This window comes from Halichoerus grypus, chromosome 10, assembly GCF_964656455.1.
Source record: "Halichoerus grypus chromosome 10, mHalGry1.hap1.1, whole genome shotgun sequence".
NCBI lineage: Eukaryota > Metazoa > Chordata > Mammalia > Carnivora > Phocidae > Halichoerus > Halichoerus grypus.
In genome coordinates, this window is record NC_135721.1 from 117,736,840 (window position 1) to 117,752,458 (window position 15,619).

The 15,619-nt window shown below is 39.6% G+C and overlaps 1 protein-coding gene across 1 annotated transcript in view; it reads left to right on the forward strand.

Moving 5' to 3' along the window:
• CTNNBL1 (catenin beta like 1) overlaps positions 1–15,619 on the forward strand; it is a 155,815-nt gene that overhangs the window by 66,810 nt on the left and 73,386 nt on the right. The window contains exons 8-10 of the mRNA XM_036101565.2: positions 7,012–7,084; positions 7,321–7,379; positions 9,077–9,225. Of these exons, the coding sequence (XP_035957458.1) occupies positions 7,012–7,084; positions 7,321–7,379; positions 9,077–9,225 (281 nt within the window). The remainder of the gene's footprint in view (positions 1–7,011; positions 7,085–7,320; positions 7,380–9,076; positions 9,226–15,619) is intronic.

Sequence of the window (15,619 nt, forward strand, 5' to 3'; positions counted from 1 at the left end):
TTAGCAAGAATGATTCTCTAAGTATTCATGGCCTTGCTATGCTTCAGAGTGTCACAGAGATCCAGAAAGTCTGAGGTATGTCAGGTCAGATTTACCCCCCCCCCCTCACTGTCTTGGCAGGGCTCAGGAAGAGTGTTCTGCCTAAGATAGCATATGCCCCATGATTACCCTTCTTTCTGACGATTTAAGTCTTCCCCAATCCTACTTATTTAACCATTTGTTCCCATGAAACCTATAACATAGACTTATATAGCATGACTTGAACATACTCATATTCAGCTAGTCCAGATACTGTCATCGGTGGGTATGGGCACATTTGCCTGGCAGAGTATAAACTCAGTGCATAGTTCAGTAGATTGCAACTCCCTTCACACACACACACACACACACACACACCCCTACCTTTTAGGGGAAAAAAAATCAGGTCTGGTTAATTCATGCATTGTCATCTTTGCAACTTCCTTTTGATCTCCTCTCATGAGTCTTGATGTCCTTTGGTTTTAGGACTAGACTTGTTTCCCCATGTAATTCTCAATTTCTTCTTTCCTCAACATTCAACACATTTTTATTCTCCAAAGCCTTAAAACATTTTGGGAGTGAGGAGTGGAGGGGAAGAAAGTAGGACACAGAGTTGAGGGGATGGGATAGATGACAGGGACCTGAGCTGTTCGTGGGGTGGCCATAGGTGAGAGCTCCAACCTTAAAATATACAAAACAATCCAATAGCTTTTGTCTCTGAAGTCAAGACCAATTTCTTTCAGTTCCTTGAGACTTGATACTACTTCAGGGATCCTTCATTAAACCAGAATGTTAGGCCTCCTCTGCCCTTCTAAAGGTGTTGAAACTTGCCAGTCTTTTTTTGAACTGGTAACAGGAAGGGAAATTGAGACCTTTGGGGGTTTGGCTTGGATTACATTACCCTAATGAGAGTAATAAAGAGTCCCACTTGATAGTCTAGCAAGCTAGTGACTCTTGCCTTTTAGGCACAGCGTTTATGTAATCCTCGGGGCATAAATAGTTACATTGCTGTCTCTAAAACAGTTTTTCAAGGTTTCAGGGTATCTAAACATTAAAATGCTATTTGCTTATTTTACTAGTAAGCAAGTGCCCTTAGAAAAATCCTGTGCTGCCCAGATCATTAATGAGAATCCTGCTTAAGGGTAAGGCCAGCAAGAGGCATGTTTTTAAAAACAATGCCTTGCTCTTTTTTCTCATCATCTGGGAAAGTGCTTGCTATAATTTTCACCATCATAAACATACTGAATCTGAGTGCTGGACCTAGATCCTGACTTTCACCAGTGGAACTCTAAAAAATACAGATTTCCATGGGGCACCTGGGTGGTTCAGTCGGTTAAGTGTCTGCCTTCAGCTCATGATCCCAGAGTCCCAGGATCGAGCCCTGCATCTGCAGGCTCCCCGATGAGCAGGGAGTCTGCTTCTCCCTCTGACCCTCCCGCATTTCATGCACACTCTCTCACACACACTGTCTCTCCCTCAAATAAATAAAATCTAAAAAACAAAACAAAAGCAGTTTTCCAGACCCTTTGTCTCAGTCTCCGTCTTTGGTATATTTTAGAGAAGTTCCACCTACGATTCTAATGGACAGCCCTCACTACTATCCTCTGCTCTCTGGAGATGTGAACATTACTCTTAGCCATTTTTATTCTGCACTACTCCTGCACTAGATTTAACACCCCATTTTCAGTGTGCCGTTCCCTGTTCAAGAACCTCTTTCTACACGATGCTGATGACCTCTCCAACAGATCCCACCTTTTCTGCTTACTTTTAAAGTCCCCTTATACCTGGCCTAGTCTGACTTTTTCATTTCTCATTTTTTAAACATTGGTCTTATTACTTTTCAGACATTTTTTACCTACCCCCTGCTCTGCAAAGGTCAGAATGATTTTGACCTCTGTATCTGTTGTTCATGCTCCTCCTTCCACCAGGAATGACTCCTGTCTTTCTTACATACTTCTCAGTTATTATACACAGCCTTCATTAATCAGTTTAAATCCCTACTCTTCCATGTAGCCACCATCATTTTTAGAACTGAAAGGAAATTTATAACTTCTATCGCAAATTTAAAAAAAATCGAGACCTATAGAGATTAAGTGCCTTGCCCAAATTCATACAGCTAGTTAGAGATAGAGCTGGGATTAAATCCAAGACTCCAGACTTTCTTCACACACCCTTTCCATGGCATTACTTTGCCCCCCAGCCCATTGCCACCCTCTTTCTTGTCTGAATATCAGACATTTTACTTTTTCCATACTGGTTCACTTGTGGGAGGCAGCAGATCTGGGTTCTGACATTTACCTATAACTGTGTGACATTTATCCTCATGAAGCATTTTTTCTTCATCACCCAGCAGCAGACCTTCTTGGTATATGTGCTTATTGTCTTTCTTTAAGTATCCATCAACTCTTTAAAAGCAAGGACTGGGTCTCCATTATTTTTGCATCTCCCAGTTGTTCTCAAGGTGTGGTTCCCGTGGCAACATGTTAAAAATGCAAATTCTTGAACCTACCCCTTGACCCGCTGACTCCACCCATCTTGGGTGGGACTGGCAGTTAGTTTTAAGAAGCCCTCCAGGTGACTTGGTGTCTGGTTAACATCTGAGAACCACCATAGTTTATGTTGCCTGTTAAGCCTTGCTGTTTGACTGATCATCCCATATTTATTCAGTAGTCTTTGAGTAATTCTTCAGTGAGTGGCACCTTGACGAGTCCTCTTTTGGTGCTGGTAGCCTAGCAGTATATAGAAATACTCACGGATTTTTCATCCATTTAATGAAATGTCACTAATTTGTGCTAATGAGGATGAAACCCATTGCAGATGATTGCATTAAATGGGTTAGCAGGTGAGCAGGTAACAGGAGTGTGAGCCAGACCATCACAGTTCATTTTTATGGGGAATACCAGCTTATTAGGATGTTGTGTACTATTGAAAATAACACCAAAACCTAAAGTTTTATTTTTCCTTTTCTAAAGAAACAAAATTAAGATTCCCTTTGTTTCCCAGTTAAATCAGTGTTTCAGAAACAGTTGCAACATTCAGCATATGAGCTAATGAATTGAGAATTGGCTACATGATACTACGTGTACAACTGGTTGATGGGAAGTTCTTAGCCTCCTATGACCAGGAGCTGGGATTTTACAGGGCACAATCTGCTTCAGCAATTGTACAGAGCTGTGGATGTGTCTGAACCTGCCCCATGTGTTCCAGGTACCAGAGGTGAGCTGCAGAAATAACCTGCAGCTTCTGGCTGCGGGTGGGAGCATAATTGTTTTGTACTTTCCAAAAAAGCAGCAGTTCCCAAAGAGGTGAAGTTTAATTTTATTCGAGGCTAGTACATGCTGAGTACAAACCTATGCTTGACTCTATAATTACTCTGACAGCTGAAAGATTTAGGATCACCAGGCTCCTGGATAGAAGAGAGCCCCCAGAAGCTTCAAGTTCCCTTGGTTAACTTTGCAAACTCCAAGAGACCATATCTCCTAAATGAGTTCTCCTTTCTCCTGATTTTAACTAAATATCCTTGTAATTTGGCAGTTTGATATTTTGTAAGCTTGGAGGCCATCGTCTCTGGCTGATATTTAAATAGAAATAAAACTTCCTTGGTGGCTTTTTGTCTTTGGCTAGACGTGAAAGAATAGACTCCTTCCTTCCCACCTGGCCCACAGTTTCCTTTATTTCTTTTCCACAAGATTAAAATACTTGGTTGTCATTATCATCACCATTAAGTTTTCCCCATCTGATATGAGTGTCATGTGTTGGCTGTTGACTATGTGGGAAGCGTTATTCTGGATACCTCACATATATTATTTCTGATCCTTACAACCTTCCAAGTGGGTGCTGCTATCCTCAGTTTACAGATGTGGGAAGAATTCCACAGAAGAGAAGTGATTGCCCCAGCCCCACAGGAATTATGGGGCAGAGCCTGTGACAGTTGGGCCCGGGTATCTCCAAAGCCTCCCCTTCTTGCCAAGGTACTTTCCAGCTGGTACCCCTTTCAGGCTCTGAAGCATTTTAGGGCTCAGTGTTGGGGAGTTACGGGGTCTAATCATTTTGACTTTCTGATTAGATTCCTCCTTCATGCCAGTTTTTCAAAGAACCTATATTTTAATAGAAAAAGTGATGAAATTATAATTTTGATTTTTAAAAGTTTACTTTGGGCAAACTGGAAACTCCTTGAGGTGTCACAGCAAAAGCTGGAGATTTCCTGGGGCAATCAGGAATTCTCAGTAGAGGGGATCTAGCTGTTGGGTGCCTGTGATGTATATACTGTTTAATTTAATCCAACTACCCCATGAAGAAATTATTACTTATTTTTACTTAACATAAGAGGAATCGGGCGAGAGAGGCAGAGTAATTTGGCCAAGATCATGTAGCTGAAAACCGTAAGAGCTGAGATTCTAGCCTGGATGTTTCTGATTATAGTCATGAGAAAAACTTACGTGTTAGGTACTTCCATATTACCTTATTTAATTCTCATAGTAACTCTCCTGATGTTATGTTATTTATTTATTTTATTATTTTTATTAGGATGTTTTTTATTATTTGCTTTTTACAGATAAGAAAACTTAAGACTGAGAAATGTTCCTTGGGTCATATATGCCCACTCTCAGTTCATGGTGCCCTGGATGTCTTAGGAATTTCGTTTTTACAGTGCCCCTCTGCCAGGAAGGACCTAACAATCGTGTTTATTAAGTAGTTAGGTCCAAGCAATTTAATACGTATTTATGTCCTAACAATTTAGTAGCCATTTGAAAAAGTAATACACATGAATTAAAAGAAAAAAAATATTTTTATTTTATACTTAAAGACCACAGTTACTTACTAATAGATGTGTGTGCCTTTGAGTGCTGCACAACTTCTAAAACCTTGGAATCCAGTTGAACACCACCACCCTCATTCCTGCTCTCCATACTGATTTTCACACAGTTCTTTTATTACAGCAACCACCAAAAACCAGCTTCACAAAGACAGGATGTCATCAAAAGAGTATACCTGGAGCTAGTAGTTAATGCAGTGTTCAACAGATGTCAAATGTCACTGTGCTTTCTTTGGAAATTTTAAAGTATCCTGCAGTGCCCCTGTGAATTGAGTTTGACACCCCAGGTACCTCGGCACACAGTTTGGGAACTGCAGACTTTGTGTCACATGGGTGGTACATGCTCATGAGTCAAACCTAGGTGCATCAATCCTAGATTCATACATATATTTTTTAAACATGACCGTGTTAATTATTAAAATTATTTTTAATTCAGTGTAATATTTTTAAATGCCGTAACAATGGACAAGGTTCATGTCTAATTCACCTGTGTGCTTTCATGTTTAGTTCTTTGTCTTGCGTATAGCAGATGCCTAATAAATACTCGTTGAAAAAAAAGAGAAAATCTCCCCCTCATCTTGGAGATAGGATTTATAAAATCAAATAAAGGACAAGAGGCATTGAAACCACAGAAAGGCTATGATGTCTTTTGGCTTCTTTTAGTTACGTGCATCTTGTTTCAAACAAGAACCCTGGTCCTTGAAAAGCTGCATATAAGTGAAGTGGTGTGGCTTAAATCATTTAAAAATACCAATACTTGTAATTTAAATAATTTGAGTAATTTTATTAGCAAATCCTTGATTCTGATAGAGATGCTTACCCCTTGGCTTATCACTGTGTTTTGATTTTTATAAAACTGCTTTCCTTAAAGTGAAACATACTACAGATTGCATTTAAACCCTGGCTGTTATATACTGAATTTCTTGAAACAAGGCCTCAAGCTTGCCCAGGGAGCATACCTTGCAGTCAGTACACGTAAGACTTTGCATTAACAGATCTTTTAACCTAAGATGGTCAGCTTCCTGAAACCCTGTGGGGTGGACTTAGGCTTGACGAGAAAGACGTGCATAGAAAACTGAAAAGTTGCTGGGTGTTGCTTCATTAGGGGCCACTCTTCCTTCTTAAGTACAAAATCAATGTCCAGACAGAACTGTGAATAGCACTAAGGTGATGGAGGTGTTAGCTCTAAGACGAACACTTCCCTGTCCTTTCCAGGTACAGAAATGATTTGTCATTTCAAAAACCTGGATAGGTAGCAAGACTGCTGCTGATTAACAATTGTTGTCTATGTGCCTGCGTTTTAAGGATCAAGGGACGGTAAATAAAAACACATCGATGAGGTTTGGTCCTCTCTGTGCACCTTTATCCAAAGGGGCCTTATTAATGGTGAGATAGTTGAGTCTCGCTACCGAAGCAACAATGTGGACAGCCATAAAAGATAGTCTCTGCAGTAGATATGTCCCCTCTGAAACACCAAGTAGCAGAGCATGCAGCAGGGAAAGAATTGTGGGTAGTAATTTGGGTGTTAAAATATTAACACATTTCTGCATTTTTAATGTGGTTTCCTTTTTAAATAGTAGGCAGATTATGGCACACGAACAGATAGGTTTATGATTTCAAATTAAATTTTAAGCATTAAAAAAATGCAAAAGGAACTACTTTATTATAAATACATTCAACTAATCTAAACAAGAACTTGCTTTCTTTTCACCTTCTCTGATCATCTGTCAGCTAATTTACAGCCTAGTTTTGTGATTGTAATATGTGAACAAAGCTTCATAATGGATTTTAGTCTTAAAATTTCAAAACTTTCAAAACTTTCAATCATTCCTCTAGTTCACATTTGAGTATATACTATGTGCTAGACAATAGTCCCTGGACTTAAAATGGGGAACCTGGGAAGGCTTCACTGAGGAGGTGACTTTCATACCTGGACATTAGCAATGTGAGAGCCATTGTGTACATCTGCCATTTATGGTTTTACTATGTAGTATTTGAGTCTGATTTCTTGAGAGCAAAGGCAGACTTTTTTTTTTTTTTTTAACCATTAACCTGCCTTTTTGCTTTCTAACTTCTACTTCTTTCTAACTCAGATCCTAGTTCTTGTGAAAAATTCGTCCTGGGGAAGGAAGCATGGCCCCTTAACGTTTTTTCTCATTTCTCCTATTTCCCCACAGGCAAAGATGCCTTTCGATGCCAACAAACTGTATTGTAGTGAAGTGCTGGCCATATTGCTCCAGGACAATGATGGTGAGGCTCCCTCTCAGTACTGATATTCTGTTAGGATAGGAGCCAGGCTTGTTTCAGATCATGACAGCAAGCTCTCTTGCCTTTGGCATCCCCTTGCTCTCCCTCTCGCTCTCTGTGCAGCTTTTGTACTCTGTCAAGCTGTATTGATTTTGTTTGCTGATGTATCAGTGTTAGACGGCTGTAAAATCTGACAGTTAGCTTCATTTTTTTCTTCCTCTATTTTTTTCCCCTTTTAGAAAACAGGGAATTGCTTGGGGAGCTGGATGGAATCGATGTGCTTCTTCAGCAGTTATCCGTGAGTAATTCTTATGCTTCCTGTCTGCCGTGAAGATACATGGCCTGCTTTAAATGGGAGGTGGAGCTGGAAAATGTGGGAAGAAATAGGCCGTGTGATGCAAGCCATATGGAGTATGTTGGCAGGTTTGAGGTTACAGTGGAGCTACATAGTTTGCCTCCTTTTCTTAGTCATTTACTCTTTATGACCAGGTATCACTGTGTATCTGCTATGGATTGATTTTCTCTGTCTTCTGATATTTGTCAATTCAGAAGAGGTGTGCTTCCTGCTTAAGTGTATATTCTTGGGCCGAGAATACCAAATTATTTCCAGTTGACCCAGTCCCAAGATTAATCACTTTCTTTCCTTTCAATCTGCCAGTAAAATGGATTCTCTTCATTTAGAATCCAGATAAGCTCAAGGAATACAAGTTCCAATGCTGTGGGATAGAGGTCACGGAGGAGGATAGGGAAGGATGTGGTTCTAGAAGCTGGAATAAGAAATTAGAAAATGGGGGCGCCTCGGTGGCTCAGTCGTTAAGTGTCTGCCTTCGGCTCAGGTCATGATCCCCCAGGGTCCTGGGATCAAGCCCTGCATCGGGCTCCCTGCTCGGCGGGAAGCCTGCTTCTCCCTCTCCCACTCCCCCTGCTTGTGTTCCCTCTCTCGCTGTCTCTCTCTCTCTGTCAAATAAATAAATAAAATCTTAAAAAAAAAAAAAATTTAGAAAATGCCATTTTCTCATTGTAAGAAATGTAAGTCTAGTTGAAATGTTCTGCTGGCATTCTGAAAATACTGTTAAGATTTCTTCTAACAAATCTCTTCTGAATCTCTTTGCTATGCCAAAACCAAGACTGAATATAGATCATTTGGATAAACTCTTGAGTGTTGGGAGTGTCTGAGATGTCAGTTTGCATACATCTGCCATCTTGGTGCCAGCAGCCTGAGTGGCTTGGCCTCCACCCCAAAAAATAGAGCTTTGAAATGTGAATCTGTTCCCAGTGTTCTGGGAAGGTGCTTAGTCCTGTTCCTGCAAGATTATTGATCATTTTTTAGTAGAGTCTATGGGTATGCATATACTGTTAAAAGGCTTTCCTCTTAACATGCCGTATATCTCTGGCAGGGACAAAATGTCTGCTTTTAGCTGTTTCCATGACTTAGAGCCACAACTGCTGTGTGAGGCAGTTCAGTAGCCCCGACGGTTAGGAATCTTCCTTAGGTTGTGGCCCTTGCAGATTGTGGTTTCTTTTAGAAGGGGTGAAATGGGTCGTGGTTGGGCTGGGCAAGTAGAGGGCTTTGGAGGTAACTGGCAAAGTTGTTTTTTGACCTGGAGATGGTGGTTTCAGCTGTATATGCCTTTTATGGAATTTTCTATATCTGTGCTCTATTTCACAGTAAAAGGGTTTTGTTGGTTTGGGTTTTTGGTTTTTTTGCTTTGTTTTGTTTTTAAATCTGCCTCCTTGGAACTATCAATCACTTATGGACCCAGTGGTCAGTTGAGTGTTTTGGTTTTTTGTTTGGGCTGATAGCTATCTAATACCTGTGACTCAGAAAGTCCAGTTTCTCTAACATGGAAGCTGCAGAGAATTTTGTTTGGTGAGCTTCTGCTTCCTCAGTTGCTGGGGTTATCAGGACAGGCAGACTTTGGAAATTGTTGAGTGCTGACTGATGAAAAGATGTTCTCTTATGGCTCTGTGTTTTCTGGTGTCTTTGCTTGACAGGTGTTTAAAAGACACAATCCTAGCACCGCTGAAGAGCAGGAGATGATGGAGAATCTGTTTGATTCACTCTGTTCCTGCCTAATGCTCAGTTCCAATCGTGAGCGCTTCCTGAAGGGTGAGGGTCTGCAGCTGATGAATCTCATGCTCAGGTACGTTTCTTATCTCCTAGTGCTCCGTTTTTTTTGTCCAGCTCCTCACCGTTAGCCCAAATTCCAGAACACATATCTATGGTCTTTTAGTCCATTGAGTTTATTAGATACGAAAAACAGTAAGGCCTTCAGGGGTGCGTGTGCGCGTGTGGCACGTGCCTGCGTGTGTGTGTGTGTGTTTGGTGGGGGGCGGGAGGGTCTTCTCTCAAGTTACAGTGGGTGAATAGAAAGTACATTTTGGTCTGTTTGTGCCCTGTTGTATCAGTTGGTGATATGACTGCTCTCTTGAAGGGAAATGTCTTTTTGCTCCTTCTCTTACTGTGTTGGTTTTGGGAAATCTAGTCATGATCTTCTAAACATACCCTATGTTAATTTCTAAACTTTATATCACATAGACCTATCTATTCCATATGTTTGTCTGTATTTTTCTTGTTGATAGCAGAATATCATTTTTTATTCATATATATTTTTCATTATATATTTTCTGTGAATTGCACATGTGCTATGTGGCTAGCATAGGAGATAAGAAAATGTGCAAGACAGTTCTCAAACTTTTCTTTATAGTAATTTCCTTATAGATCTTCTTCTTATTTATGCTCTAATTCCTTAAGGTATTTAAAATGGATATCATGTTGGGGTGCCTGGGTGGCTCAGTCGTTAAGCGTCTGCCTTCGGCTCAGGTCATGATCCCAGGGTACTGGGATCGAGCTGCGCGTCGGGCTCCCTGCTCAGCGGGAAGCCTACTTCTCCCTCTCCCACTCCCCCTGCTTGTGTTCCCTCTCTCACTGTGTCTCTCTCTGTCAAATAAATAAAAATAAAATCTTTAAAATGGATATCGTGTTTAGTATATTTCATAGAATCCTAATGTTGGAAGTAAATGGGAGGTAGCTTGTGTCAATAACCCTTGAGAAATGGGAGCAGGGGTATGGTGACCAGTGTGGTGTGGGGTTAAGGGGCAATTTTTTAAACTGAGAGCCACTAGACCATGTTTGTGTGGCTGGAAGACACTAATCATTATTACTCTTCATGAAATCGAGCTAGAGTCTGCATTCTTGAAACTTCTATTCATGTACATGCAAACTATGCTAAACTAGATCTTTGAAAAAAAATTTTATAAATTCAATAAATGTATCTATTAAATATAATTTAGAATATAGACATGCAAAACTGCTGTTAAAACACTGATAAGGTACTATGTTAAGTGCTGCGCTTATAAAAGAAATGAGTAAGACAGGATTCCTGCCTCTAAGAAGCTAAAAAAACAGCTCTTGTCACGTAAACACAACCCAACTTTGAGTGTAGATTTCTTTCACTCTTTTTTTCTGTAATTATTTCCTTGTTTTTGCCAGCTTTTTAGTCCTGTCACACATGTAATTTTCTGTACTGTTTCTTTTTAAACTTAACATGGCATTTCTCATGTGGTGACATAATCTTTGTGAGAGTTTTCAATAACTGTATAATGGACTCTAAGGAAATGTAGCTTACTTAGTATTCTGTTGGTGATATTGAGACTATTTCCATTGTTTTGATATTGTAGCAAATTCTTCAATGACCATGTTTTTGTTTAAAACTATTTTTGTATTTAAGATTATCAAGGTATATGTTTCTAAAACATCTTCTCTTTAGACATGTGTAGGGCTGGGGGCACAGTAGACCTCTTCGTTTGTCCAGTGCATACGAGACCTTGGATTGATTGAAAATCTTCCTTTGTGGAATTGCTTTAAAAAATCTATTTTAAAGTGCAGAGAGGGGCATTGGAATTATTCGGAGGCCTTTAGTGTTCAGCTGATTTTTGCTAGCTTTACTCTCTTGAGTCTTTTGTTTGTTTATCTCCTTTACCCTTCTAATTGCCTGTCCTTTTGTTGAAATGACCCGCCTTCTCTCGAGTAAATAGCATATAAAGAAGATGCATTTGGCTTCCTGGGCCTTCTAACCTTAAAACTGTACTCTACAGGGACTTTTTCCTAAGCTTCTTAAAGGTCTGAACTGCCAATGTCTTTGGATGGTTGAGTGCAAATATGAAGTGATGTATTCCTGTAGCATATGGGTTGGTAATGTGCGGCAGTGGGGAGCTGAATAAATAACCAGAAATACGGATTATTCAAACAGGAATGCTGAGATTCTGGGAGCCTAATTAAAAAGGTGCTCCAAAAGCCTTAGAAATTGTACCTCTGTAGGATCTCCTAACTTTTCATTTTTGAATGCTGAAGTTACTGTTAGATTAATTCTTTTCATTAACTAGCTATTTTAGCAGATTCAGCATTCCCTTTTCTCTCTTTCCCATGCTTCTTTGTTCTGTGTTATTTTTCTTCTTCAGACTCCCAAATGGAAAGTTTAATTGGGAGGGATTTTTTTTTTTTCCTACTAGATTCATCCTGATCTAGCAAGAGTTGCCAAGTTGCTCTCTGTTTAGAGAGAAGCCCGTTCAAGACTTGGAGGCTGTAGCACAAGAAGTTTAGGAAAATTCTGTGGTTCCATTGCTCCTAAGTACCACTCTTTACTGGGATTTAGGCATTGAGCAGTCATGAAATGCCCTCCTGGAAAGGTGGCAGTGTGATATAGCATGGAAGAGTGGGTTTTGGGAGTTGAGGTAAATGTGGGTTTGGAACAAAGCTCTTTCACTTACTAGTGGCTATTTGGTGAGTTACTCCAACCTTTCTGACCTCTGACCCTCAGTTTTTCATCTGAAAAATGGGAGTAACGATGCCAAATTTGCAGGGATTTTGTGGAAATTAAACTATATGTAATGTGTCTGGGACAATTCTGCAGCTATTAAAACACTGATAAAGTACCATGTTAACTTACTATGTTAAGTGCTAGGCTTAATACAGAGATGAACAAGACAGGATTCTTGCTTTCGAGAAACTCAATCACTAGTGAGGGAGGCCGATGTTAAGTAACTGCAATATAATTTAATGTGTCACATGAACTGTTCCTCTTAAAGGGTTTGCATATCTGTGAATTTTTTTTTTCTTACATTTCTGATTATTGATAAGTAAAGGTCATTAGCAAGATAGTCATTTACACACACACATGATCACACATGCACATATACTACCCAATTTAGTATTTATCAACTTTATTGAAGCATCATTTATTTATAAGAAAACATGCCCATTTTAAGTGTACAGTTTTAATTTTGATGGATGTATCCATCTTTGTTTTCAACACAATGGAGATATAAATGGCAATGTCCAGTAGAAAAGTAATGCAAGCAAGGTATATAGTTTTATATTTTGCAGTAGCATGGTAAAAGGGTTAAAAAAACAAAATTAATATTAATAATACATTTTATTTAACCCAGTATAATAAAAATCATCTCAACAGGTAATCAATAAAAAATATTATTGAGCCATTTTACTTTTTTCCTACTAAGTCTTTGAAATCCCATGCATATTTACGTCTCAATTCAGTGCTAAATTTTCGTAAAGCACTTGCTTTGTATCTAGGTTTCATAAGATTTATAGTTGAAAAGTAGATTCCCATACCTAAGTTTCTCCAAACATACTTAAATGTTTCCTAATAACTGAATCAAGTATCAGTTTTTAAATTTAAATTTATTTAGTCTGTGTTTTGTTTAGCCTGTGTCACTCAACAGGTGGTTTTTGAGATTCATTCATTTTGCATATATCAGTAATTTGGTTCTTGTTCACTTTTAGCAGTATTCCATTATATTTCTGCATTCCAGTGTATCCGTTTTTTTAATTTATTCACCTCTTGATGAACATTTGGGTTGTTTCCAGTGTCTTGCTATTATTAATAAAGCTGCTTGAAAATCTTTAGACATATATTTTCATCTCTCTAGGGTAGATACCTAGGAATGGAAAGACTAGGTCATATTGGAAATGTAAGTTCACTATTAGAAACTACCAAACTGTTTTCCAAAGTTGTATCATTTTCTATTCCTCACCTTCCCCCCACCCCAGCAAGGCATGAGAATTCCAGCATATCCTCCTCAACAGTTGATGATTAGGCTAAATTTCTTTAAGAATCTTCTCCCCTATGTCACTTCCTCAGCCCTCTCCTTACGCCCACCCACCTACCCACTCCCAAATGTTGAGGATTAGGTTCTAGCATCCTGTGCTTTCCACTATGGGAGCATTTACCATCCTGTGTGGTAGGCATCTGTTTGTCTCTGACTGTACTATAAGACTCTTGAGAACAGAAACCATGTCTTCTTCCTCTTTTATCCCTAGTACCTAGCAATAGATACACATTAGGTTCCCAGTAAATATTTTCTAAATGAATGAGAAAAGGATCTGAGAAACATTTTTGCTGTTTTAAATCATTGGGTTATAGAATTTCTAGCAAATCCCATTCATAGACCCAAAGAATGAGGAGTGATTTATTAAAAGCCATATAGTTGAGAGCTCAATCTTCTGCCTAGATATATTTAGTCCTAGTTTTCCCTGTCAGATTTTTAAAAAAAGATTTTATTTTAGAGAGAGAGCATGTGTGCAGGGGGAAGGGCAGAGGGAGAGAGAGAGAATCCTGAGCAGATTCCACACGGAGCGCAGAGCCGGATGCAGGGCTCAATCCCAGGACCCTGAGATCATGACCTGAGCCGAAATCAGGAGCTGCTCAACCGACTGAGCCACCCAAGCACCCTTCCCTGTCGGATCAGTTTTTGAACCTGACCTTCAAGGCTCTGGGGAATCCAGGCATCAGCTGCAGTGCTGGGCTTGCTGCCCTGTTTGGCCCGTGCTCATGCTGTGCAGCAGAGCAGAAGCCAACACAAGTGTCCACACTTCAGTTTATCCCCCTTTGGGACATTTGAACCTCTCAATACTCTTCCTCCGTAATCCTCCAAGGTATTTCAGGGTTATGGTTTAGGCATTCATTTCTTACAACCTTTCTACTCAAGATCCAGAGAATTCCTTCATGCAGATTTGCAGTCCCTCAGCATTTGTTTATAGGGACTGTAAGGAGGTCTACTACCTCTGCCTTTACCGGACAGGCCTTTCTCCTCTGCTTTATCCTCCCACCCAGGTGTTAGTTTAGTTGTCAGGTGACTTTCTTTCACTCCTGTGTTAAGAGTGTTTGGATTCTACAGTAGTCGACAGAATCAATAAGAAAAAAAAAGCTTTTCATTTTTTGTTTTTCCTCTGTCAAAGGACAGATGAAGACATTTTGGAAAAGAAGAAAAGATTGTTGAGGTGATATTTAAAAAATGGAACTCTTGCTGTAGAAAAAGCAGCAGATAGCCATCCTAGCATCTAGGAAGCCCCCCCAAAAAAGGAATATCTCATTTAGTCATAGTGTTTTGATAAGGAAAGAAAAATGATGGGGTGAGGGTAGAAGGCACAGAACCTCTTGGACAGTATATGCTGTGTATATATAGTATATCCTCCCCTGATGGAGAAAATACTTCTCCTTGTGTGTCCTCATTCTTTGCTTTGAGTATCAAGAATTATGGTCCTGAGAGGATGTTTGCGTGGTCTTTGGCTAGCAGCAGAAGAGTTAAGATATGACTGTGAGCCAAGTGGTATTTTTGTAGTCAGGGATAGTTGAGAGAAAAAGAAAATTTAGGAAAGTCACAATTTATTGTGAAGTTTAACAGAATGATCAGATTCAGAGAGTCTAATTCTCAGTAATAAAACTAACTGATACTTAGTGGGGGGTGGAGGGTGGCCATTATAGAATTTAGCCAGACATGAAGGTAGAGCTATACAAATGCCCTCTTGCCCCCTGGATGGAGACTGGTTTGCCTTTTCTACACTCTTGGTAAGATGGTTGCTGCAAATAGAAGATTTCAATATATCAGGTTTAATTATAGACCGTACTCCAAATCGTTTGCTTCCTGCCACCACAAAGCACTTTTTTTTAACAGTATGTCCTTGTTTCAAATGGTTCAGTGTTCTTTAAGAAACAACAAAGCCAGTGGGAGACAGAAGAATTACATTGTCAGTTTCCTTGAAAATGTTGACATGAAATTTATTACTTCTGTTGTAAAACCCTGTTGCAGTTAGAAAGAGAAGAGACCACTGAGATCCCAAGGGATGTGTACAAATGCAGCTTGGGGTTGTGTAGCGGAAACACAGTGAACCCATCTTGGTTATTAACTGTATAGACAAAAAAAAGAAAGAAAGAAAGAAAGAGAAGGGTACAGAGACACATCCCTTTAGGAACTACCGATTTTTTTTCCCCCTGAGGTTTCTCAGTAAGATTTTCCTTAATCTAAAGAAAAGTGTCTCTGACAAAGAGAACAAAAAAATGGCGATGGTGTACCATCTACAAAGTAAGCTTTTGCAGGCCCAGTTCTGGACTTGGGCTTGAACCAAGTGTAAAGGTAGGCAGGCCAGCCTGGGGAACTTTTAAATCTTGAAATTTTATTCCCTTTGTTTTTGTCTTGTTCTATATTGGTTTTGTTCCTAATGAACATGGGAAGGTCCAA